This window comes from Chaetomium strumarium, assembly GCF_033439665.1.
Source record: "Chaetomium strumarium strain CBS 333.67 chromosome Unknown B0T15scaffold_1, whole genome shotgun sequence".
In the NCBI taxonomy this organism is placed as follows: Eukaryota; Fungi; Ascomycota; class Sordariomycetes; order Sordariales; family Chaetomiaceae; genus Chaetomium; species Chaetomium strumarium.
Genome location: NW_026944429.1, coordinates 875,197 through 899,114, shown reverse-complemented (window position 1 = coordinate 899,114; position 23,918 = coordinate 875,197). Strand labels below are relative to the sequence as shown.

The 23,918-nt window shown below is 55.4% G+C and overlaps 9 protein-coding genes across 9 annotated transcripts; 2 read left to right on the top strand and 7 right to left on the bottom strand.

Moving 5' to 3' along the window:
• Nucleotides 1–214: 214 nt before the first annotated feature.
• Nucleotides 215–1,516, bottom strand: B0T15DRAFT_488308 (pyridoxal phosphate-dependent transferase; the record flags this gene model as incomplete). Its single annotated transcript, XM_062866497.1, has 3 exons — nucleotides 215–1,043; nucleotides 1,101–1,359; nucleotides 1,420–1,516. 3 exons carry the CDS (start codon nucleotides 1,514–1,516, stop codon nucleotides 215–217), a joined length of 1,185 nt encoding a protein of 394 aa, XP_062725369.1.
• Nucleotides 1,517–2,755: 1,239 nt separating this feature from the next.
• On the bottom strand, nucleotides 2,756–4,278 carry B0T15DRAFT_488307 (uncharacterized protein; the record flags this gene model as incomplete). The annotated part of the gene is made up of 4 exons (XM_062866496.1): nucleotides 2,756–3,166; nucleotides 3,423–3,792; nucleotides 3,851–4,165; nucleotides 4,217–4,278. 4 exons carry the CDS (start codon nucleotides 4,276–4,278, stop codon nucleotides 2,756–2,758), a joined length of 1,158 nt encoding a protein of 385 aa, XP_062725368.1.
• A 152-nt stretch (nucleotides 4,279–4,430) lies between these two features.
• B0T15DRAFT_488306 (uncharacterized protein) lies at nucleotides 4,431–5,496 on the bottom strand (the record flags this gene model as incomplete). The annotated part of the gene is made up of 4 exons (XM_062866495.1): nucleotides 4,431–4,774; nucleotides 4,835–4,925; nucleotides 4,987–5,340; nucleotides 5,434–5,496. The coding sequence occupies 4 exons, from the start codon at nucleotides 5,494–5,496 to the stop codon at nucleotides 4,431–4,433; spliced, it is 852 nt and encodes a 283-aa protein (XP_062725367.1).
• A 2,803-nt stretch (nucleotides 5,497–8,299) lies between these two features.
• On the bottom strand, nucleotides 8,300–11,728 carry B0T15DRAFT_481234 (uncharacterized protein; the record flags this gene model as incomplete). The annotated part of the gene is made up of 2 exons (XM_062866010.1): nucleotides 8,300–10,285; nucleotides 10,358–11,728. The coding sequence occupies 2 exons, from the start codon at nucleotides 11,726–11,728 to the stop codon at nucleotides 8,300–8,302; spliced, it is 3,357 nt and encodes a 1,118-aa protein (XP_062725366.1).
• A 741-nt stretch (nucleotides 11,729–12,469) lies between these two features.
• On the bottom strand, nucleotides 12,470–13,876 carry B0T15DRAFT_7140 (Dolichyl-diphosphooligosaccharide--protein glycosyltransferase subunit Swp1). Its single transcript, XM_062871238.1, has 4 exons — nucleotides 13,528–13,876; nucleotides 13,259–13,457; nucleotides 12,915–13,202; nucleotides 12,470–12,860 (listed from the first exon to the last, which is right to left on the bottom strand). The coding sequence occupies exons 1-4, from the start codon at nucleotides 13,662–13,664 to the stop codon at nucleotides 12,621–12,623; spliced, it is 864 nt and encodes a 287-aa protein (XP_062725365.1). The 5' UTR covers nucleotides 13,665–13,876; the 3' UTR covers nucleotides 12,470–12,620.
• Nucleotides 13,877–15,547: 1,671 nt separating this feature from the next.
• B0T15DRAFT_515874 (uncharacterized protein) lies at nucleotides 15,548–16,946 on the top strand. The gene is made up of 4 exons (XM_062868227.1): nucleotides 15,548–15,753; nucleotides 15,866–16,050; nucleotides 16,105–16,193; nucleotides 16,266–16,946. Exons 2-4 carry the CDS (start codon nucleotides 15,951–15,953, stop codon nucleotides 16,647–16,649), a joined length of 573 nt encoding a protein of 190 aa, XP_062725364.1. The 5' UTR covers nucleotides 15,548–15,753; nucleotides 15,866–15,950; the 3' UTR covers nucleotides 16,650–16,946.
• Nucleotides 16,947–17,182: 236 nt separating this feature from the next.
• Nucleotides 17,183–19,196, top strand: B0T15DRAFT_7089 (CDP-alcohol phosphatidyltransferase-domain-containing protein). Its single transcript, XM_062871230.1, has 3 exons — nucleotides 17,183–17,739; nucleotides 17,803–17,928; nucleotides 17,982–19,196. The coding sequence occupies exons 1-3, from the start codon at nucleotides 17,590–17,592 to the stop codon at nucleotides 19,020–19,022; spliced, it is 1,317 nt and encodes a 438-aa protein (XP_062725363.1). The 5' UTR covers nucleotides 17,183–17,589; the 3' UTR covers nucleotides 19,023–19,196.
• Nucleotides 19,197–19,883: 687 nt separating this feature from the next.
• Nucleotides 19,884–20,856, bottom strand: B0T15DRAFT_488301 (Phox domain-containing protein; the record flags this gene model as incomplete). Its single annotated transcript, XM_062866494.1, has 2 exons — nucleotides 19,884–19,947; nucleotides 20,000–20,856. The coding sequence occupies 2 exons, from the start codon at nucleotides 20,854–20,856 to the stop codon at nucleotides 19,884–19,886; spliced, it is 921 nt and encodes a 306-aa protein (XP_062725362.1).
• Nucleotides 20,857–21,685: 829 nt separating this feature from the next.
• B0T15DRAFT_515869 (peptidase family M28-domain-containing protein) lies at nucleotides 21,686–23,366 on the bottom strand. The gene is made up of 2 exons (XM_062868226.1): nucleotides 22,463–23,366; nucleotides 21,686–22,366 (listed from the first exon to the last, which is right to left on the bottom strand). Exons 1-2 carry the CDS (start codon nucleotides 23,128–23,130, stop codon nucleotides 21,853–21,855), a joined length of 1,182 nt encoding a protein of 393 aa, XP_062725361.1. The 5' UTR covers nucleotides 23,131–23,366; the 3' UTR covers nucleotides 21,686–21,852.
• Nucleotides 23,367–23,918: the final 552 nt, after the last annotated feature.

The following is a 23,918-nucleotide window of genomic DNA, read 5'->3' as shown; positions in this document are numbered from 1 at the left end:
GACGAGCAAGGGCGGGATTGGGGATGTCCAGAGGCTCAGAGACGTTGTTTGTCGATGCGTGACTGGAAAAATTTTGACGCCGATGTCAACGATCACTTGGCAACGCCAAGTAGCCCGGTCTATTAGGCCGGTAGGATCTGTTATTCTCGTATGTTGCATCTGTTGGATCAGCGCAAACAGTTATCGTCCGCTTGTCTAGCGAAGCTGGTTCGCCCTATTGCGAGCGGTACATGGAAACTTCTCCGTCACCGCTCTTGTCGGCCAAACTACCCCGCGCTCTGGCCTCCAAGACCGCCTCGAAAATGCGTGCTAGCCTCGGGATGACAAAGTCACGGTTCTGGTAGATCTGGTAGTGGATGACCAGTCGGCCGCCCATGAGCTTGAGGCCGGCCTCTTTGCCGAGTTCCTCAAACTTGGCACCCGGGCAGTTAGCATCATCCAAGTCAAGCCAGACCATGTTGGTATGCACAGGATGAACGAGCTTGCCGCCCAGGTCCGTCCACATCTTTGCTATCTCTTGTGCGAGAGAATGCGTGGTCTTTAGCAGGCCGCCCTCGCCGTTTGGCCCCTTACCGAATGTCTCATCCACGGCAACTCGCGCAGCGGCCGTGACGACGCCGGACTGGCGCAGTCCGCCGCCGATGGACTTCCTCACCCAGCGTGCGTGCTTGATTATGTCCCCACTACCGACCAGTACGCTCCCGATTGGGGCACCTAGGCCCTTAGAGAAGCAGAGGCTCACCGTGTCGAAACACGAAGCAAACTCAACCAGGCTGCCGGCGCCCGACGCGGCGACTTCCCAGAGCCGTGCTCCATCGCAGTGCATCTTGAGACCATGCTCCCGGGCAAAGGCAGAGATGCGTCGCGCCTCTTCCAGCGGCATAATCATGCCATTGAGCGTGTTCTCCAAACTGATGACACGCGTCGGGCATGTATGAACGTCATCATCAAGATGGACGTTTGCCCTGACATCTTCCAGAGTGAGATAGACACCGTTCTTTGGCACGACCGCCTTGACGAGAGCGCCAGTTAGTGTGGCGACCCTGTGACGGGCGTCAGTGAGTCTTGCTTCGCGCGCGCGGAAACCCCGGTTGACTCACCCTCCAGCCTCATATCTCACAATGTGCGAACGGTAGTCGCACAACACGCCATGCGGCGGCTGTGTCAGCAAAGACCGCAGCGCCAGGACGTTCCCCATGGTGCCCGACAAGACAAACAGCCCGGCTTCCTTGCCAGTCAGGGCCGCACAGTGGCTCTCCAGGTCAATGGTCGTAGGGTCTTCGCTGAAGACATCATCCAACAGCGTGCATGATTGGATAGCGGCAAGCATGGAGGCCGTTGGCGTCGTCATCGTGTCGCCTGTTGACGCTGTCAGCACCACTGGCCTGCAGGAACCATTCCGAGTTCATGGCAGCTGACTTCTGAGATCCGTGCCGGCTGCCCCGGCGCTGCCAACCCAGGCATTATGCTTCGGAGCGCCCGCATCCTTGGGAGTATATCCATTTGCTTGAGACATCTTGTGAGCTTGTGGTGATGATGTACCATAGGCGGAGCCCGAGCCCGGAAGAGAAAATGGCTGTCTGAGACGCCGATGCTGTCGCGTGCTATTTTCGAAAAGGGAAACGCGGGGTCGAGAAGTTGTCACGGTGCCCCTCCACCTTCCCGAGGCCGATATGACTCCGAGCCTGGCTTGACGGAGGTGCATTGTTGGGTGTACCGTCAAGTCCCTTACCCGTCCCGGCGCGGAAGGGGCCGAGGTCGCCGACGCTTACCGGATGAAAGCGCAACCTCTGTACCTAACGCACGGCTGGGTGGTTCTAGCCGTTCAAACCCTCAGCAGAAACAAAAGGTCGTATTTTAACCTGGGATGTCTGCATACCTATAGGTACCTAGGTAGGTACCTTAGTTTCCAGGTTGCACTGCCCGTGCTGTGAGCCTGGCAGGTGCGAGTCGCGCGATCCATCATCGCGACGGCTGGGCTGGGCAACTATTCAAGGTCCCCATTGAGTGGCACGACTCCACCGGGATTCTCACCTCCAGGAGCGTTGCGCCCGCGAGAGCCCAGCAACAACCAAACCAGAACCTCTCTTCTCATGTGGCAGTACCAGACACCCAGCAAGCCACGCGGATTGATCGCTGTAGCGCCACCTATCCAATCCCGAGTTAGGAATGTCGCATTTGTACCTTAGCTCCGAGCTTACACAGTAGGTGATAAAGCTGTGTGACGAAAAGCGGCGCACAGTCGCCACAGCACGCGTCCGATGGTTTTCGGGGCTCGCGACACTGACTAAGAATTAGCATAATCCACTGCCGTTCGTTTGCGGGAGCACAATAATGCAGGGGCTATAAATAACGACCTTCTCACACACCTTGAAATCCCTCACTGTCCCTGTGAAGGGTGGTGTTCATGACCGCAAAGGTGAAAATGCCCCGATCAACGACACAACCTAGCAATGACGAGAGCTTCAGCGTGGATTGTGATTATCATTCTGCATTACGATCGAGGTCAGATGAAGATGAAGGCCCCAAACCCCCTTCATACAAACTAATCCATTTCAATCTCAGGAACCGCAAATATCTTCCCCCGCGGTTCCTTTCCCTCCCTTACGCACCCATGTTGGGCAAGTTAGGAAATCCAATGAGGCAAAGTCTCCTTAAATCGTCGAAAAGGGCAATCAATACGGAAGTCATGAAGAAAGGTGAATTAGATGCTCTATCTCCTGTCAATGCGACAGCCAGTGCCTGTCGATGTGCCTCACTGGCTCAGATCTTCGTTATCCGGACTCACAACGCCACCGTTCGCCAAACTTGGGCCACGGAATCCTCCCGAGACGCCAGCCTGGGTAGTGGGGCTCCCGTTCTGATCGCCGACACGGGGCGTATAGGTGTTTCGAATCCACTCCATGGGGTGTCCGAGGTTGAGGCACTGCCAGTCCCACGTCTGGAGAACCGACGGCACCGTGAACCCTGGTAGGGTACCGTGGTCCAGGCCGTTATCCAGGCCGTTATCCAGGCCGCTGTCGAGGCCGTAGTCCAGGCCGTTGATTGCAGGAAACAGCCCATATGATGGCTGTTGCCAAGGCGCCTCACTGAGGGAAACAGGGTTCGGCTGAACGGCAATTGTGGAGGGCATGGGCGGCATGGCGGTCATTTCTGGCGTCCAGCTCTGGTATAGGCGGATCTGTGGGAGCCGACGACGACACGAACGGGGTGGTCGACGGAAGACCGTTGAGGACGCCTTGTGCAACCCCTGTTGGGGATGCTAAATCGGGGTCCGTCTGCACATGAGCAGCACCAGACAAAACCTGGGGATTCAAGCTTTGATAGCTTTCTGGTATCGACCCAGAACGTTCGCTGGGGGACTCGCTGCCGGAGCTGGCGTTACCAACTGTTTGTCGACATCGGATTGTCTCGGTTCTCACCCGTTTCGCTGCTCCGATCGCTCGTTGTTCAACGGCGCTCAATGGGAGTTTCATAAGGAGTCCTTCGAGAATGCGGTACAGTTTCTGCGTGTTCTTGGACTCCTTGCCCGCCTCTTGGAGCAGGCTCAATCCTTTGAAGACAGCGTCGACGGCGGCGTCGCGCTGCGGAAGGTTGCGAGCCTCATCCTTGTGAAGGGCACAGTACAGAGCGGTTGCCGTGTCGAAGATGCAAAAAATAGCATAATGGAACTTGGCCCCCATTGTTTTCAGGTTTTCGAAAAAGATCCAAGCCCGGTGCATCAGACCGAGTGCCGACTCGACGCCCGCCGCTAGGAGGTCGAGTTCGAGGTCCGACCTGTGCTTGGCCGTGCTGTGCGCGACGAAGGAGACTCAGATATCCGATCAGATGCAGATAGCGCCGCTGAAACACGACCCATCCGAAGTCTTCATCCCATTTCATGTCCGGGTTCTCCAATGCGTATTCGGCTGGGATCTTCGCGAACCATTCATCAACCACGTCTTTTACCCGCCCGGCTTTTTTCGCCTTTTCCACGTCCGAATCCGAAGGCGCACGAAGTTGCGCTCCCATGTCGATGCAAAGCTGGCAGTGGAGATTCATATGCCGGAACGGCGACGGCTGACCTGGGCGATCCGGGCTGATTTCCAGGGCCAAAGTGGGCATCACGGCTTTGCACTCGGTGTGGTTGATATGGAATGACCGGGACAACATAGCGCTCAGTGAGCTATGGCGACGGTTTAGCCCACGGTCTCGACAGCCGAGAGGGTCTACTCACAAATCCCACAGATACAGGATCGTCCACATCCGTCTCCTCATCTCGCGGTCAAACTCCTCCATACCTTCGGACAAGGAGTCTTTATGAAGACCTTGGCGATATCAGCTTGGCGCCGAGAGCTTTGATAGGCTCGGGAAAGAAGGGAGAAGAATCTACCTATCTCCATTGCTGAATGCACGGCCCTACCCAGGGCATGCCAGGCTTCTACCCATCTCTAAGCCGACTTGAACCAGAAAGCCGTGAGGAAGGGCTGCTGGATGTGGACGAGGCCGGCTTTTCCTGGGCCAATGCTGGCACTTAGCTTCTGGGCTAAGACGTGCATCCGATTCGCGTATGTCAGAACGTCGGTCTGGAGTTCTTCCAACTGCTCTCTGACGCGATCTCCGATGATGAGGTGGAGGGAGCAGGTACAGACACGCAGGATGAGGCTCGTGAGCTCGGGCGTCACCTTATCCTGCGATTTGGCGCACCAACCACGATACTGGTTCCTAAAGGCCTCCGAGTATAGGGCGTAGTAATGATAGTTCGCGCCGTCCAGGAAGTTATCGACGAGAACGTCTACTTCTAGTCAGCCCCCCGCGCAAGGCTACGGTCGGCTACGGGGTCGTTGAGGCTTACCAATGAGCCCTCTTTTGGGCATCAAACGCAGAGTTTCCTTCAGTTCTTCCGACTGTTCAACGTCGGTCTCCTCGACGAGATCTCTGCCTGTCTGCTACGCCGTCAGTGCACGGTACCTCGCCGACCCCTGGCACACCGCACACCGCACTAACCTTTGGTCCAGGGCCCTGACCCAGCACCACGGCGTGATGAAAGGGCATGTAGCCCAGGCAATTCAGGGCGTCGCTAACGTTGATATCCGAAGCATCATCATGCTCCGAGTCTCCATTAGGAGGGGCCACATCGTCTTGACTCTCGAGCCTGCGCTTCCCATGCGTGCTGAGGGGGGAGACCGCGGCAGAATTGTCAGCGGAGACGCAGAAACAGTGTCGGACCTGTGGGCCTAACCTGGACTGGCTGTCATTTGAACGCTGGTCGTTAGGGGTTCTGGAATCGCTTGCCCTGAAGGTGCAGAGGTGGGCTACCTTCCGCTTCACACAGTGGCCACAGGGGAAATGGCGGTCACACTGGAGCGAGTGTCAGTCGAAGCCTAGTAAAAAGGAGCTAACGGGCGATGTGGCGCTGCGAGGTTTTCCGACCAAGAGGCCGAGAATACTCACCCCCTGCTTGCGTCGCTTGCATTCGACGCACGCCGGGTTATTCGATGAGGCCTCTGAGGTCATGTTGCCTTCTCACAGCCTCAAGTTGCGTTTGGTGGAAAAGGGAGAACGACTCCGAGATCGAGCGCCTCCGCAAATGGTGTTGTAGAGGCTTGGTTTGATCACAGCGATGGTGGTGGCACGCTGCAGTCGTGGGTGGCGGAGGGGGCGGATTGTGCCGTCTAATAAAGCAGGAGGGAGGGAGGGAGGGTGAGAGCTGTGCGCCAGGTTTGCTTCAAAGCCACAAGGCCGGCCCCGACTCTCAGACAGGGACAGCTATGCGGACACGGATGTGGCCACAAGTCGCTTTGTTCGAGACTCGGCTAACCATTAGCGTAGTCTGCAACAAAGGACGCGATCATCATGAGACCTTCGGCTCAGCCCGACAACTTACAAGCAGTCCTTCAGCAGCCATATTATCTACATGTAGTGTACGCTGGAGCACGGTCCATCGGCAAGGCTGATCACATACATGCACTGTAACGTCAGACTGTCGCTACTCCGGCTCCTCTTGCATGCCAACAACAAGACCGAGATGACTGTCAGCTACCTACCTATATCCCAGGCTCTCCGTTCTGCCAGCAAAGCGATCATTACACTTAGACTAGCTCACCCTCCAACCCTGTGGCGGAAGGGAGCGGGGAGTTGAGGATTCGAGACCTCCCTGGGCCTCGCCCTTTGTTCGATGAAAGAGGCTTGGCATATCAGCGAATGCTCGATCCAGAATGGCCGTGCTGGCTCATTGGTCTGTTCCAAAGGTGAGGATGGGAAGAGTCTAGGCCCGTGATGACATACTTCGCACAGTACTAGTATGTATAGCACAATTACATGAATACGTTACCTAAGTTGTGTCTGACTACCTACCGAGTAGGTAGGTACCAAGACCACTACGTATAACGATGGGGATGTTGTGGATGTTGAAAGACAGGAAGGATACCTTCCCACGGAAGAGTTCCTCGTCAGGGTTCTGATCCCTTTAGTAGTCGTGGTTCTCTTATTAGACGTAGATCGAAAGAATCTCCGTTCGACTACAACAAGCTGTAACCCCAGGGAAGAGCCGTAGCTATCTGGAGGTATTGTGTATACTGTGATGGTTGTAATAAGGGAGAAACGTCATGAGCTGCGGAGAAATAATAAAGTCATCCGAGGTCTGGTGAATGGATTGGTGTGACGTCTGACATGCCCTCACGGGCAAGCCACTGCTGCCGGTGACCGAGCTCGGTTCTTGAACTCTCACCCCCGGCATCTGTTTGTGGTCACAGCTTTTACGTTAATAATAAGGCCACCGAAGAGTTGCCCCGATTGGGCAAGCTATACTGGAGGCTGCTTCCCACGCGGGGCACACATACCACACTGGTAGATGGCCAAGCTTCTATCAAGCAGTTGTGTTCACTACTAAATAGAGACGTTGAGGCTTTGAGTCTCGAACAACGACACTTCAATCAGAGGAGAGACCCCAGAAATACTGGATGTCTCCTCGATTCACCCACTTCGAGCTAGAATATCCGGGAAATTGAGCATTCAGGTAAGGTCGTCGATGGTTGCCTCGATCGGGGCGCGATCGAGGGTGGGGATTGTTTGGTGATGAAGGCGCCCAGACCTCCGAGCTTCTTGGGCCGCTAGTACTGCTAGTTATGCCAATCTCCGCGCTCGACACACTGTGCATGGCATGCTTATGATGTAGGCCTACCTGCCTGGCACTTGGTGATCGTATCAGTGCCCTGAACACTAAACCAAGGCCTATGGCCGCGCAGCTATCTGTATCGGTGCATGTGCCTGTTGCCTCGTACAAAATTGCACACACCTGTGTCTGTGCGCAGATCTGTGCCTGTGCATATTCAGATCCTCGGTAAATGATGGTTTGCGTTTTCTGTGGTTGGGTTCAGATAGTATTCAGATAGTATTCAGATAGTATTCAGATAGTATTCAGATAGTATTCAGATAGTATTCAGATAGTATTCAGATCGTCGATGAACTCTTATTGGAGTCGGTGGCCGCCTGCGGGGCTCGGCGGGGCACACTCCGCAAGGGGTTAAACACAGTCCCAATATCCGTGGTAACTACATACTCTAGTAGTAAAATGCTCTGCCGATAACTTTCATTCCGCTTCTACCGCCACTAAGTTGTTGATCGGCTCCGGGGCCACGGATATGGGAACTTCCAATTAGAGTGTACTTTGTCATTGTGTGAAACAATGGCCGAGATTTGGGGCCGCTTTGGCTCAATACGAGGCGGTGCTCGATTATCTCGCTCATGCCATAAACGGAGGGCAAGACTTCGTCAACGCTGGAGTACACCGACACAGGCAGCGGTTGCAAAACCACTTCCTTCCTCAAGCAGTTCTCTTATACTCCTGCTGGAGTTCGAAGAACGATTGGGAGATAGGCCCCTCCCGGAAGGCCGTGCGGTTCGGCACAGTACTTGCATTACACCGAGACAAACCTCATCATTCAATCCAACACCGGAAGCCAGCCCGACGACGCACGGATGAACAGGAAACCAGAACAATGTTATTCTTCTCCAGCCTCGAACGCCCTGCAGAGTTGCTCCGAATATGCAAGCCAGACGGATCCCGTTTAGTCTGCAGCCTGAAAATGAACCTGAACCTGAATCGTAAACCAACAAAGCCAATTTGCAAACCCAATCCCATACAGACAATACTCCAAACAGCGATCCTCACCCAACAAACATACCATGACAACCAAGTCAGCCCCCTTCCTTCGCGTGCGCCAGCCAAATACTCGTACCAGTACCGCATTGGAACAAACCTCCGTCAGCCCCTCCCAACACCGCAGTCCACACCCGATTATACTCGTCCAATACTCCATCAGTCAAATCCATTCCACTCCTCTATCCCTTCCGCTCTGCTTTCCCCAGTCATTTCGGCCCTCAACAGGCCACTTAGAATGGTAACATCGACCTGTTCGCCCTCCATCAGCTGCCCCGCCTGTTTCTGCCCCTCTAGCACATCGTGTAGTCGGTATAGGTGTCCGCTCTTGGCCTCCAACTCGCCCTGCAGGCGCTTGATCTCGCCCATGACCTTCTTCCGCTCGCGCATGCCCATGGATTTGTCCAGGGCAAAGTACACCTCGTTCGCCCCCTTCAACTCAATCTGGAGATGGTTGATTTCGTCTCGGGTTTCTTTGATCAGGATTGCGAGGGCCTCGCCAGGCGACATGGAGGGCCGCATGGTAGGTTCATCGTCGAACTGTTGGTTCCGTTGTTGCTGTGCTGCGTGGGTCTGGGCCTGTTCGGCGACGCGGTCTGACACCGGGATCGGCTTCTCCACTGAGACAGTCTTCTTGCCCCGTCTGACATCCTCGGCCGTGATGAGGATCTTGTTCGTGGTAAGAGTGGAGTTGTACGTGGCGTTCTTCTCGCCGTGGCTAGCGATGCGCACGCACACATTGCAGTTGGCCGAGTTGTGCTTGCAAATGCCGTCTAGAACCCGGCGGGCCTCCTTGCTAAGGGATGGGAGCGGCAGGTCCTGCGCGGCGTGCTGCTTGCTGCCCTCCAGCGTGATGTCGGGCATGAAGAAGGCCGAGGTCATATTCGGCTCCGTCATGTCACGATCAATCTCGGAATTCCTACGCATCCGGGATTGCGGCCGGGGAAGCTCGCCCTGGGTGTTGCCCGCCCAGGACTTTTGACTCTGCGAGGTGATGAGGGCCTCGTCTTCTGTGTGCTCGCTGACAATGCTCAGCGCAGACCTCACGCTGAAGCGGCCGGTGTCCTCCTCAACAGCGAATTGGCTAGTCTTCTTAAGTATTCCGGATAGCTGGGCCTTCGGCTGGGTGGACTTGGAAGGCACGACGCCGCTGTCGGACTTGCTGCGCTGGAGCATCGGCGCGGATGACGCCATCGAATGATCGGTATTCTCCGTCTCCTGTCGTGCGCGACTCTGAAGTGCCCGATAGTTATGTCTCAGCTTGGCAATTTCGTCCTCCATGACGCTAGCGAAATCAGAGTCGTCAGTGAGATTAGGCTCCCTTCTGGTGTGCTCGTCAACACTGGTAGCGATACTCTTTCCGGTCCCCTCGTTTGTACCACTGTTCATATCTTTTGGCTCGACGATGCGGGTGACTTTGGTTGTTTTGCCGAGAAACTCCCTCTCCGCAATGTCGCTGATTTTGCTCGACAGCTGCTTGACCTTCTTAACAGCTGCTTCTCGGCGCTCGAGCTTCTCCCTGAGAGCTGCTTCCGTCTGCCTCAAATCGTCGGCCAAGCGGACACCACCGTCAGCGGTCTCGCTGGCAGTGTTTTTGCCGAGGAGCTGGTTTAACCGAGCCACCTTGTGCCTTTCGTCGATCCACTGGGCTCTGATTTCCTCATGCTCTGAACGAAGGCGCTGGTTCTCCTCCTGAAGTCGCTCGTTGTCGATAGAGAGATCGAGGTTCTGCTCCTTGAGGGAGCGGATCCTGCCTTCCTTTGTGCTGATATCGTCATCTTTTTGATGCAATTCGGCCGTCTGCTGCTCCAGCTTCTGCTGCATGCGTTCCACTTCGGCCTGGAGATCAGCATTCAGCTCGAGCACTTCCGTATCCGCGTTCAAGTCCTGAATGTTGTCAAGCATTTTGTCTCGAGAGCTGATACCCTTCTTGAGATCAGCAATGTGCTGGTCCCGCGCAGCTACCTGTGCCTGCAGTTTCTTGTTCTCCTTGAAGTAGTTCTCATTGTTGCGCTCCATGCTGGCATGGTCCTGCGCAAGGTGTCGCTTCTCCTCCTGGAGAGTCTCGCACTGCCTGCGGACCGAGGAAAGCTCCTCACGGGCCGCACGGAGGTCCTTTTGGACCCCACTGAGCTCACGACGAAGCTTTTCATTTTCGGCGGTAAGAGCCTTGTTCTTCTTGATTGCGGCATCACGCTGTTCTTTGAGAGTTTCGACCTCCGCACACAAGGACTCGTTCTCAAGCTGCAAGGCTTCCTTCTCCTGCAGCATGTGAAGAGAGGACTCGAGATCCCTCTGCGAGGCCTCCAGTTCTGCTTGAAGCTTTGTGGCCCGCTCACGAGCAATCGCGGCTTGGTGCAACGCCTCGTCCCGCTCTGCAGCGAGGGCAGCATTGTGGATATCGTGGACACCGACCTGCCTGCTAGCCCGGTCAAGACGATCACGCAGCTCAGCGATTTCATGCTCCAGTTCCTGGTCACGTCCGCCGCTCCGCCTGAACGAGGACTCGGATTCTGAACCAATGGCGCTGTCAGAGAGCTTTGAACTCCTGAGCCTCTTAAGCTCAGCCTGGAGCAGGTTGACTTCCCGCTGCAGCTTCTCTGCCTCCTGCTGGAGCATTGCGTCGTGATCGTGGAGTTCGCGGACTTCCTCCTGGAGCTTATCCATCGAGACAAAGATTTCCTCGTCCTCCTCCGAGATGCCGACAGCGTGAATCTCACCGTGCTCCTTGCCATATTGGTCAAGGCGGACGCCTGACTTGCCCGACTTGACAAAGACCGGGACACCGTTCTTGGTCGTGCTAAACTTGAGAGTGCCAGACGTCCAGTCCGGAAGATGCCGGAAAGATGGCAGGAAGAAGGACCGGTTGGTAGCGGTGACCATGCTGTTGTCCACCGCTAAGCTTTGCGCCGGGGTTTGGTGATTGGTTTGTGCTATTGATGAGTGCCTTGGAGTAGTGTCACCCCTTGTCGTCTGTTTCTCCGTCCGGATCTTGGAGACCATGTCCTGCAGTGAGCGTTTAAGCCCGTCGGGAGATGCCGTGGCGTCCGGCTGTGTTGCTGCGAAACGGGAGCGGCGAGCAGCCGAACCGGGCCTGGCTGGCGAGAGAGAGAGAATAGTGGAACAATCTGATTCGTTCTCAACGCGAGCCTGCAAATCAGAGCGGAAGCGCCTCCTCTTCGCGTCAGCCACGATCTCGAACGTGTTCTCGTTAGCACGTTCCTGCGTCGGGGGCATGTTCTCCTTCCCAACCGGGGAGGCAGAAACGGGCTTGCTATTCAGCGCGGCCATGTCGGCGGTGCGGGTGTCCTCGGCCAGGAGGCCGGTCCATTCGGGAAAGGTGCGAGCAATTGCCGATGTGTTAAGGACGCTCTCGGGCATTTGCTTGGAGCCAAAGCGGCCTGACCGGGCTGTGTATCTTCTAGACGGGCTCTGAAGGTCTTGGCGAGTGCCCTCACCGTCGGGCCCAAAAGAGAAGTCGGATAAGTCTTGGGTTAAATCTGCGGTGGTGGTGCTGACCGTGTCGTGGGAGCCGGTGGAAGATGGCGGTGAGCTGAAGGGGTTGTGGTGCATACGATGCTGCAACATTTCTTTTCTGAGTCTAGAAATATGCTTTGGTTTGGTAGTGGCATGGTTGCCTCTATTATTGCTGTTGATGTTCATGGCGAACCTGCCGAGCGGAGCGTGGAGCGCGATGGCCCTCGCGGACTTCGAGAATGGCAGCAAGTGCGACCGGAAACTAATGACTAGAGGGGCGCCGATATCGATGGGCTGGCGAAATACAATTCGAGCCGAGAAAGCGCGGTTGTCGTTAGGCCGGTTACAATTGCAGTGCTGTGAATTTCTACGCGTGGTTTCGGGAGAGTTGCGCGGTCAATGGGAAACCACGAGTCGACAGAGGAATGCAGCAAGCTTGCGGGCATCAGTGACGGATGGAGGGAACGCGATCTGAAGACCCATTTGTTTATTTACAGGGGTCAAAATAATATGCTGTGGGCCCATCAACCGGCGCTGTGGGGCCTTGACCAAGGTAGCCCAGCTGGAGCACACGTTCTGATTGGCAGTGCTTCTGGCCAGCATCATCACCACCTACAGCAGCTGCAGGTATGCGAAGCATTCACACCTTGCTGCCCGACGAGACAAGAGGTGAGGTACTGTGCAGCGGAGGCACATTTATAGGCCGGGCAGGTAGATCCCGTATCAAGCTTTGCTATGCGTAGCCGGCCAACAGTAGAGCGCCGGGCCATACCTTCGCATGCTGGCTCCGATGCGCACTTTACTACTAGTAGCTACCATACCAAAACTGATGCTGATGTTCTGCGTGACCCGAATGTTCCCTTTTTGTGTAGACCACCTTACACGTCATAGCCGACCTCGACCGGTATGCGAATACAAAGCATCATTGCTTCGAGAGCTACGAATCAAGACGTGCTCAGCATATTCTCCGATGCATTTTCCCATCAACCAGGTGCCCTTCCCGTCAGCGCTCTCCTGCAAGCCTCCTGTTCTGCACTTCTCCCAACGCCTTGGTCCCGCTGAGTACTGTGACAGCAGCGACTGCCGCAATGACCGGCAATGTTTGGAATAGATTCCAGCTGGTGTAGTACATGAAGAAAACGAATTCCAGAGCCAAGATCGACCCAAAGAAGGTGGCGTGCGACAGGGGCGCGGTACCCATAGCCTTGGATAGGTGGGTGAGGTTGCCGCTGAGGATGGCCCACTGTTGGCGGGATGTCAGCATGGCTCGAGAATAAAGCCTCCGAATGAAACTTACGCCGACAAGGAGCGCGGGCAGGGTGACTATCACGGCCAGCGTGAAGATGAGCGAGACAATCTTAGGCGGGCTCTTGGGGTCGGGGCGGAAGATGTGATGGATCTCAGGCTTCTTGCCGTAGCGCAGGGGCTTCTCGTAGGCGGGGGCCGGAACGGTCGGGTCTGTCTCGATCTTGACCTCGAAGACCGGCGCATTGAGGCCTTGGGCCGAGCCAAAGGAGGCGAGAACAACCGAGGCCTTAAGCGGCTTTTTAGCAACGAGTAACTGGACGGGGATATCTTTGTGGGACTGTTGTACACTGGTCAGCAACCTTGCGCCTAAGGGACGGCCAACGAGCCCCTTACAATCTGAGCCGCCGCCTTCCCGTTCTCTTTTACCGTGAGGGGAAAGGGTGCTTCAAGCCCTGACTCTGACTCTTGCAGGACCAAAAACGCCTGGTGTGGCCGTCTTCCTTTGCCATTGTCTTTGGCCGTCAAGCTTAGCTTCAGCGTGTCGGAGCTTCCAAGCGAGACGGGTTTCTGGAGAGGAGCCTTGTGGTTGAGCCTGGATGTAGCGAGATGGGGTTAACATTTATCAGGATGTCCGACTCCTCGCCCCTGGTATGGTTGCGTACTTCTCCTTGATCGTCTCGCCGGACTTCTTCGCGACAATTGAGAGGTTGCCGTCGTCAAATCCCCAAGCTGAAGCGGCCTGGGCAACTCCTGCAGCAAGCAGCAAAAGCGACGGGATGATTGACTGCGTGAGCCGCATCTTGGGTCGTTGTCGTGGAAATATTTGCCTGCCCGTGGTGAGAGCAGCTGGTGGGCGGACAACCTAAGGCTGACGGTTGCTTCCGAAGCTCTGGACACTTGTTCCGACATTTGTTTAGCTCCAGCTGACGTTGCCAAGAAGCTACGACCACCTGAGGATGGCCCCACTTCAAGGTTACAAATGGTGAGCGCAGACCGAAAGAGACTCCCCCACATTTTGATCAGAACGTCAACGTTATGAATAGTATGTACAAGTACCTCTACTAAAAGTGGTACACTACAATACATGCATCTTAGCTAAGGTACCTATTACTAATATCAAGGATCACCTCTGACCCGTAAGGTAATATTACATTAACTAACGCGGCGACGAAAAGCCGGAAACGAGGCGTCGAAGTCAGGCGTCGCAGTCAGGCGTCGCAGTCCTACGATGGAGCTCCAAATACACCGTGCGTCTTGATGGCGGGATCGAGGAAGCTCTTCAAATCAACCGCCGCAATATGCTCGGGCTGATGATTTACCCCGGAAACGTCTGCACGGAAATACCTAGTCTCCGGAATCAACGTTTGAGCGTCTACTCCACGGCTACGCCTGTTTTGCTTCTTAGTAGACGTACATGAACATAGTACCTCACCTGAGCTCACCATGGCAGGCTCGGCACGCTCACCCCAAAGCAGTACTACTGCAGTATGACCAGGAAGCTTCCAGTTGCTTTGGACCGGTCCGAACGACAAGAACTTCCCCGCCATTCAGAGCGGGGGCCGACGTCCATGGCGATCAGCCCCACGGACAGGCGGCATCGCCCGTCGCCAGAACTAACTCCTCGCTTGATGACAGCCCGATCTCATCGGCATAGGTACTAGAGTATGCAATAGTATCGGCCGGAGGACGCGGCATGTGGCGAAGCAATAGTAAAGGAATACGAGCTGGGTTGGAGCGGTCTGATTCCATCTAGAACCTGAACATGAGCTTCGGACGGCGGGGCTTCTCGTATGCAAGTCTCGATGCAACACTCGGCCAGTCAGCAGAGTATCAAAGATAACCATCGAAACATGCAGACCGGAAGTGCGTCAACTGCAGCTATCATTCCTCGATGCGGCCACCGTCTCATTCCACCGCAGACGCTGTGGCAACGGTGTTATGATGGCACAGGATAAACTACCTTAGGCAGGTGTTCATCGGCCAGGGATGCCAGCCCCCGTGTATCAGATGGCATCCCTCGGCTTACCTTGCCTCACCAGGTATGCGAAGAGGTGTCCCATACGGGGCACATTCACCACTATCTGGCAACACAGGCGGGGTTGTCGTCTCCTGCTTTCCATGAGGCGCAGATTCCGCCGCATACCACAGTAGGCAGAAATCTTCGGCACACACACTGGTAACTTCTCGTCTACCTGTATGTCCGGATCGGATCTCCCTCCACTTTCGGGATGAGCGGTCGGGCTCTTAGTCCGTGATGGTGGAGCTTGCTGTGCTAAGGGCACTTCTTGAATGTCAACGGTTGTTCACGTTTGTCTGATGGTGCCAACAGAGCTTGTTGATATGCAATCGGGTTGTTATTCTGGCCATTGTCCGAGACGAATGACAAGCCGTGCCGCAAACGCCGCTCCACATCCAGCCTCCTAAACATCCGAGTTGCAGTTTGCATGCAGCACAGCATCGCGGAGAGCTTGGGCCGCGGATCCTTGCGGCGGTGGGGGTGGACACGGCGAGGAGGACAGGGATTTTCAGCTCCAGCCTATCATGGCGGTGTTCTGGAGATGAAAGCAGCCAAGTGACCAATGCATGCCGTTTCTGGCATCGGGAGCTGCCATAGCGTCCCGCCAAGGGGACTGGGTCGAACTGGAGTCAGGGCCTTTTATCATGCCAGTCCGCGTTTTTCCTCCGCTGCCGTCCTTGCAATATTCGATTCCACAACGGCACCGTGCTCCCACTCGCTTGAGGCAGGGTTCGTTGACTGGGGATTTAAATCTCGTTCTCACCTTCGTTTGTCTCGTCTGTTTTGCTGTAATAATCTAGTTCTCCTACCTAATCTGCTACCTAATCTCCCCCTTTTTCCGAAGCCCGATCACCCGGATCCGCCCACAAATGTAAGTCGACACGGTTGTGCTCCCGCTGGAATGCAGGCCCGTCTCTGCGGCAAGCATCATGCCGATGCCCGTTGTTAAGCATTGGCACTCAAGTCACTCACATATCGCTTAGTTTGCTGCCATCTCATCTCCATAATATTTACGTTCGCAACCACAACAACATCGAACCCTATACTAGCGCTCCAGCATCATTCGCAATGGTCTCGTTCCGCTTGACGCTCCTGGCGCTTACCAGCGCTGTCGCCGTCTCGGCGGACTACTACATTGATCCCGAGAGCGTTCCCATGTCCAGCAGAAGTAGGCTCGTTGTTCCCGTACCACACTGGAGCAAAGACTAACACAACAACACAGAGGCGTGGTGTAACGACCAGCGGAGCAGCTGCCCGACCATCTGCCTCCAGACCAGCACGGGCCAGCCGGAAGTGAACACATGCGATCCCGTATGATGAGCCTCCCGTTCGCCGGCAGATGAGAATATATTCGCCCCTCGCTAACACCTCCTTTTTTGCCAGGAAACCCTGACATACGGCTGCGTGTGCAGCGACGGCAAGCAGCCCAACATCTCCCAGTACACTCTGACGCTCCCGTACTACGTGTGCACAGAGTGGGGCAACCAATGCGTCAAGGACTGCGGCAGCAACAACGGGTGCGCCTCGGACTGCCGTGAGAAGCATCCCTGCGGCGCCCAGAACCCGCCGCGCGCCAACACGACCGCAACCTCGACGACAGCGACGTCGTCGGCCACCGGTACCCCTACCAACCAGGTCTTCGATGGTGCGGCTGATGGCTCGAATATTGGGAACAACAATGCCGCCGGCGCGCTGCGGTTCGGCAGCTCGTACGGTCTCGCGGTTGTAGCGGGTAGCCTGTTCGCTGGGTTCGCTATGCTGCTTTGAGGAGCGGGTCACGGGGCTTCAGACAAGACTGGGGGTCTAGTCTCAACTTTCAAGAAGCTGAAGAAACACGTCGTGGGTGCGACTGGGGTGTAGCTTGCAATGAGCGGGACAGCTTTAATCCTTCGGTATCGTTAATGTCTAAGTATCTGTTTGGCGAACTCGGTCTTGGGTCCACAGAAACGGGATTTTTTTGCATCTTAGCCTCGTCTGAGATCACCTGCTCACCTGGGTTTATCGTTTATAGAATGACAATTGAGAAAAGTGTTCGAGCCGCCGTTTCACGGCCCTGACTTGTTGCCTCGTTTATTATCTTAGGTACCTTATCTTACACTACGGTAGGTAGGTACTTTGTACTATGTGTTGTGCCTCGGGAACCATTGCTTCCACCCTTACGAACGCGCTACGTCAAGCCAAGCCCATGGCCCTGGGGAAGATGAGATGAAATAACGCGAGGGACAAATCAGAGGCCACACCCACAAAGGGCGTTTTCACGTGTCAGATCCAAAGGTCAAGATCATTGGAGTGATTGAGCGGGGTGTGGACCTCCCGGCGAAGCTTAATTGTTGGTGCTCAGGCTCTCAACAAACTTGAACCGGGGCAAAGTCGAAAAGACGGAGACAGGCCATCCGGGTTACGTATGCCCGACGTATAGCTACGCTTGCAATGCTAGATCTGCAGAGCTTCCACTTTCAAACCTACGAACTGTGCAACCTTCGTTCACTGAGGAAAATCGCGTTGGCGACTGTCAACTTTTAGCTTCCGCTTGGCTTTCCTAGACCCACAAAATCCATCGCAAAGTCTCCTGAGACCCATCAGATCCTTAGACGGCGAGATATCGAGGCGGCATTTGTCGCCTCCGTCCGACAGCCTACGCCACTATGGCTTCCAACAACAGCAGTACGCAGAGGCTCCGCCGCCCGCCCACTACCTTTTGGCTGCCATGGCGTTGGACCTACCTTATGCTAACCATTCCGCAACAGAGCAAGCAGCCGCCGAGTGCGTATCCGAGGAGGCACTCAGCCACCTGAAGTCATACAAGTATTCGGCCGTCGACAAGTCGCCGATATCACACTACATTCTGAGGCCATATGTAAGCACTGCCCTCCTCCCCCGCCCCGTTGCCGCGTAGAGCTCAGCTGAGATCACACCACAGTGGAATGCCTTCGTCGAGCTGTTACCGCTATGGCTGGCGCCAAACATGGTGACGCTTCTAGGGTTTATGTGCATCATCTTCAACGTCGGCCTGTTGGTGGTGATGATGCCGGATCTTGAAGGACCAGTAAGGCTCTGCCGGCATACCGCTCACCTGCCGTCCGCGCTGACCTGCTGTAGGCGCCACCATGGGTCTATTACAGCTTCGCCTTTGGCCTGTTCATGTACCAGACCTTCGACAATGTCGACGGTAAGCAGGCCCGCCGCACCGGCACGTCCAGCGGCCTCGGCGAGCTGTTCGACCACGGCATCGACAGTCTGAACTGCACGCTCGCCAGCCTGCTCGAAACGGCCGCCATGGGGCTGGGCACGTCCAAGTCGGGTGTCTTCACCGCCCTCTGCCCCTGTCTGCCCATGTTCTTCTCCACGTGGGAGACCTACCATACCCACACCCTCTACCTGGGCGTCATCAACGGCCCGACCGAAGGTCTGCTCCTCGCGTGCGCCTTCATGATCATATCGGGCTACTACGGGCCGGCTATCTGGACGGAACCGCTCGTCAAGCTGCTCGGGCCGGGGCGCATGGCCATGATCGGCACGGCGCTCGGTCTCACCGACGACTGCCTCGCCGACCTCTCGATCCGCGACCTGTGGGTCACTGTCATCGTGGTCTCGCTGCTCTTCACCCACGTGCCCTTCTGCATCCGAAATGTGGTGAAGGCGCGGCGCGCCAGGGGCCTCCCCGTCGCCCCCGTCTTCCTCGAGTGGACCCCGATGGCCGTGTACACGCTGTCGATCGGCGCCTGGCTGTACTCTCCCTACTCGACTGTCTGCGCAGAGAACCACCTCGTGCTGTTCTGCGTCATCATGAGCTTCGTGTTTGGGCGCATGACGACGAAGATGATTCTCGCGCACCTCACGCGCCAGCCGTTTCCCTACTGGACCGTTATGCTCTGGCCGCTCGTAGGCGGCGCCGTGTTGGGGAATCTACCGCGCTTCGGGCTGCCCGCGGTCACGCCACAGATGGAGTACGCTTACCTGCTAGCATACCTTGCCTTCGCGGCGGTTGCCTACTTCAGGTGGGCCTATCTGGTCACGACGAGCATCTGTCGCTATCTGGGGATCAACTGCTTGACCATCCCGGCCGAAAAGCAGAGGGAGAATACGATGATGGCGAAGATGGTGACGCTCGGGGAAGCAAATGGGCGGAAGGTGGAATAGGCGGCGAATGGACGGGATCGTAATAAAAAAAACGGGGTTGTTGTGGCACGGCAACGAAGCTATAGAGGGTGGAGGGAAGTGGGCATTGGCCTAATTGTTCGGCGCCTAGAGTCACTTGGAGACCGGGGCTGCAGGATTGGGTTCATTGGCATTGGGATTTACATCGTGGGCATGGCGTTATGCATTTCGGGCTGTCATTTTACGTTGATGGCATTACGACCCTTCCTGTGAAGAGCCTCGGCTTTGCTGTTTCTGACCTCCCAGATATGTCATCGCTTGTCTGGATAATATAGATAGAGACCTTAGACGGAGACGACGATAAAGTAGTAGTACGTAGTAATTATCTTTATGTACCTAGTTATACCAGCAGTTCACGTCATTAGCCTCGCCACAACCTCCGTTCTAATATCGCATTCCCGTCCCCAATCTGCAGGAACACTACTTAGGCTGGAGACTGATCGGGGTAAACATGCGAGGGCACCAGTTCAATTTCAAGCCCGCGACTAGGCACCTTAGGCGGGCAAGTAGCAGAATGATCATAACGCGTCCGCGGCCAAAGGGCAGTCGTGCGCTCGAGCCAGTAGTAGGCGAATCAGTACATGAAGCCTAAGGTAATTCACAAGCTGAGCGAAGCACATCCTCCCCTAAGTGAAGTCCGTAGCCGTCTAGCTCCGTTCGACCCAAAGGGGTCCTCCGGCGTGCGATTGACTCCTATATACAAGGATGAGTCTCTTGCACCCGGAGCTGCTCCTCGCTGTTGCCGCCGTCTCTACCGCCTCCACCAGCCATCATTATCATTACTCGAGAGATCGCATCTTCGTTACTGCGTTATGAGCATGTGAGATGTCATGCAACTGCATTTCATGAAAAGAGAAATTCCTTCAGGACAGGCGAGCCTGAAAACTCGGGGTTGAGGAGAATACAGCTTCGTTGGGTTAGCAAGATGCTTGGGACTTCCGCTGGTACAAGTTGCGTACTTGAGAAAATACTGTAGGCCGGCCCGTCTCTTCTCGAGGAATCGGGGATGGAAGCGCTTTAAGACGCTCTTGGGCGGCAGCGCCGGCACAGCCGCCTCGAAGTTGGGGAAGGTCAGGATGAGCCGCTTGCGGAGGTCGTCGAACTCGGAGTAGCGCTTGCGGATATTCATGCGAGAACCCTTGGGCACCGCAGTTAGTATCATGCGTTCTTTGGCGTCGCGCTTTCTCTGCGCGTGGGTCGGGCGCATACACACATTCAATGTCTCAACCTTGATATTCCACACTATAAACGCCCCGATATTCGTCGTGCTGCCGTTGACCATCACGAAATCCGTCACCTGAACGCTGCGCGCCCAGCACGCCCGGTTGCGGTCCCGCCCGTATATTTCACTGCTATTGCTGCGCCTGCCAGCGTACGCAACGTCGTCGTCATCGCGCTCGTTGTCTTGTAGGGTAATGGCGCCTGGTGGCAGCACCGACTCAGCCGAGGCGTTGGAAACGGCCCGTGTGTGCCGCGGACCGTGGGGATGTAGTTGGCTTTGCGGTTGGGTGCTCGTGTGCGACCAGTAGGGCGGGACTGAGACGCTCGGGGACGCTGCCTCTTCCGAGGAAGCGTCGGAGGAGTTCGACGTCTCGGAGGCATTGTCGTCGCTGGTGGACAAGAGGGGTCGCGGTCCGGGTACGGTCTCGTAGGAAGGAGTAGTGGATGGTGCTGCTATCTCGTGTCTTAGAGCATCATCGGAATCTTGCACCGAGACCTCGCTGCCATTGTCCAGGTTGCGTGGGCTCTCAGGGCTTTGCTGCCCGTGTTGCGCCAGATGCTCTAGGTGCTGTACTTGCTCGTTTTCTAACGCCATTCAGGCCGTCCGAGGTATGGGTTTCCCTCATGAAGCTCCCCGGGGCCTGGGATATCTTCCAGAAGTCGTGCGCAGCGGCTTACGACTGTTGCGATAGTGGCGAGTCTGAGTTTCTGAGGTCGGATACGGAGCGCAACTTGTCTCGGGTTGTCAAGGTTCGCAGATGCAGGCTTATTGCCGCAAGTATATAAAGCCGCACGTCAAATATGTACGTCGCACAATGCTCTTCGCAATGGTGAAGCTCAGTTGATATCGTAGAACTACTGATACTATGTAGTTGTTTTTCACAACGAACAACGAACGGTTTGGGCAAGGTTTCGGGAAACGATCCAGGGATACATGAGTAAATTACATGCGTAACGTTGTCGTCATCCCAAGCATAGCCCCACTGCGTATTTATATGTACTTGTACAATACGAGCTGCCGTATCTAGGGCCCTACATAAACTGTATAATACTAGTACAGTACACTCCAAAATCAGGTCACTTACAGGACGACCCGTGAAAGATTATTAGCGCGGAACCTACGACAGGGGTCTTCTTCTCAGCCCCGAAAGAACACTCTTAAACCACGAAAAGAGCTGATTCAACGCAAAGAAACAGAGCGTCTTGTAATAATCTAAAAGGCTGAGTCCTTGGGTACGCTTTTTTCGGAGAAAAATTGACCGTTTTAAGGTTGAGATTGAGAGTTTGGGGCTAACCCTGGTCTTCAAGTAAGACGCTAACGAACTTTCAGGGGTCCGACTGTACATCCACTATAGTGGGGCCGTAAATCTTGGAAATCACCTATATGCTTTCCGATTACGGCATGGAAGGGATCATAGCCTACCTCTAATGACTAATCCAAGCTTCAAGATTATATCTACCTAACGGGTTCTAGATTCTGATTGAGAAGACAAAAGCTCTGCTCGACGACAGGGGATGCATAGTCTGATGTCAACAAACAGGATATCCAGATTCCAGGCCGACATATCAGCCACAGCCCACAGGTGTCTAACTATAACTCTTCCTTCTCATAAAATCTGCTCTCTGGTTTCCCCACTGCCACCGGCATATAGTCCTCCAGGTCCATCCATTCAGCCACAAACGCAGTCATGATCCTCGCCCAGTCCCTGATGGTGGGCACATCGAGGTGCGCCCCGTCGTCGTCCATGGTGTGCCACACGGGTGGAAATGGTGTGGGGATAATGTGTAGAACGTGAACCCCCCTCTGCATGAACGGGACATGGTCGTCCTGCACATAACCCCGATAGAAGTGCACCGTTTCCTTCTCGCCCTCCGCCAAGAAGGGTTTCGTCGGTCTCGTCTCCAGCACGCCCAGCTTCCGCAATCTCTCCTCAGCCCGTGCCAGGTTCTGATATGCCCAGTGAGTTGTCGGGAAGTACGACGGAATGTTGGGCTCTGGCGCTCCCAGCAGATCCAGCAACACAAACAGGCTGATAGCCTCGAGCGGCGTAGCAAAGTTACTCCCCGCTTCGTATCTGGTGTTCTCCCAGGCTTCTGCCAACGCTCTGTCGTCGGTATATCAGCAACCCGCCCCCCCAGCACGCCACTTCGTCTTCCCCTTTTGCCTTCTGAGGCGAAAATCTCCAGAGAAGGACGCTCACCTCGACCCATACAAGCTATCCTCATCACTCCACCGCTCCCACGCCTCCTCCCCGTCCAGCAACAGAATCTGCACCCCTTTCTCCTCCTCCAATCCCTCCTCAGCATCATGATCCATGCCCATGCTCTCCCACCGCCTCGTCAAAGCCCGATCCACCGCCCGCGCAACGAAGAGAAGCAGCGCGCACGGCACCGCGCTGTCCACCGCCCCGATGAAACCCTCCGGCTGGTACAGGCTATCGTAGTGCGCCGCCAGCGTGAGCCGCGCCACCTCTCCTTCGCCCTCCGCGCCCCTGGCCCGAATCCACGGCGGATCGCGCCGCAGGATCAGGTTCTGGAACGGAACCCCCCTCGCGCCGGTCGCGGGCGTGGTGGCCGTCGTGTTGTGCCATTCGACGGTCCAGGATGGGTCAAGGTAGGTGCGGATGAAAGAGATGAAGTGCTCTTGCACGCGTGCGTGGTTGGGGGTGCCGGGGACCCGGGGGACGAGGATGGGGGACAGGAGCGCGCCGGTGACGGGGTCGAAGTCCGGGTCCGGATACGTCGAGGAGGTAGTCGGGTCGATGCTTGGGGAGATGAGATGCTTGAGGGTATGGTCGGAGAGGGGTTTGTAGGTGAGAGATGGGTGAGCTTGCGTAAGGAGGAGGAGGGAGCTGAAGAGCGTTTTCATTTTGGAGGATGCCTGCGTCCAGCAGTTTGCGTTTTGGGTAAAGATATCAAGATCATATCTTGCATGGCTGCTAAGTCAATGCTTAGTTGTATGTTGACGTTCTGACCATGTCACTGCATGGACATTGTGACATACAAGTTGACTGTTGAGGCAAGCAGCAAAATGTACAGAGTAACATTATCTTGGAAGCTGCTTTGGATGGAATTCACGGTATCTGTTCAGGTGTAATATTTCACTGCATAGGCTAACTGGTAATGCAAGGCACAGTTACATTTACGGTAAACCCAAGCGCTCAGCACGATAAATATTACGTACCGCGAGATATGCAGATAGCGAAAACTATACTACTACTCAATACCTAATACGTAAGTCGTAAGGTACGGTACCTGTATTGCATTGTACCTTACCACACCGGCGTCCGACACTTCAAGTGACGGGCACTTTTAGGCTGATGAAATGTGGGTTTGTAAACCCGTACTAGTGCTGTGTAGAGCTAAGGTATCCTGTAACGCTGATTGCTGTAACTTACAGAGTTCACTCCCGTTTTCATCTTCATCCATCACCATCACTACCAACGGGGTTTCACTTCGGATCTCCCAATTTGAGGTTTTCTCGGCCTCAAGGCGTTAGTAGAGCGCAACCGATCTGTGGAAGGGAGGCGTCCGGTACCTTTCTCTAGACCGGTTCTAGCGTGTGATGCAGTCCAGAATCCGTTCCCATTCGAAGATGTGAGTGCTTATTCGCTGCGCATAAGGAGTTGGAGCTAATTATATAGGAATTGCACATAT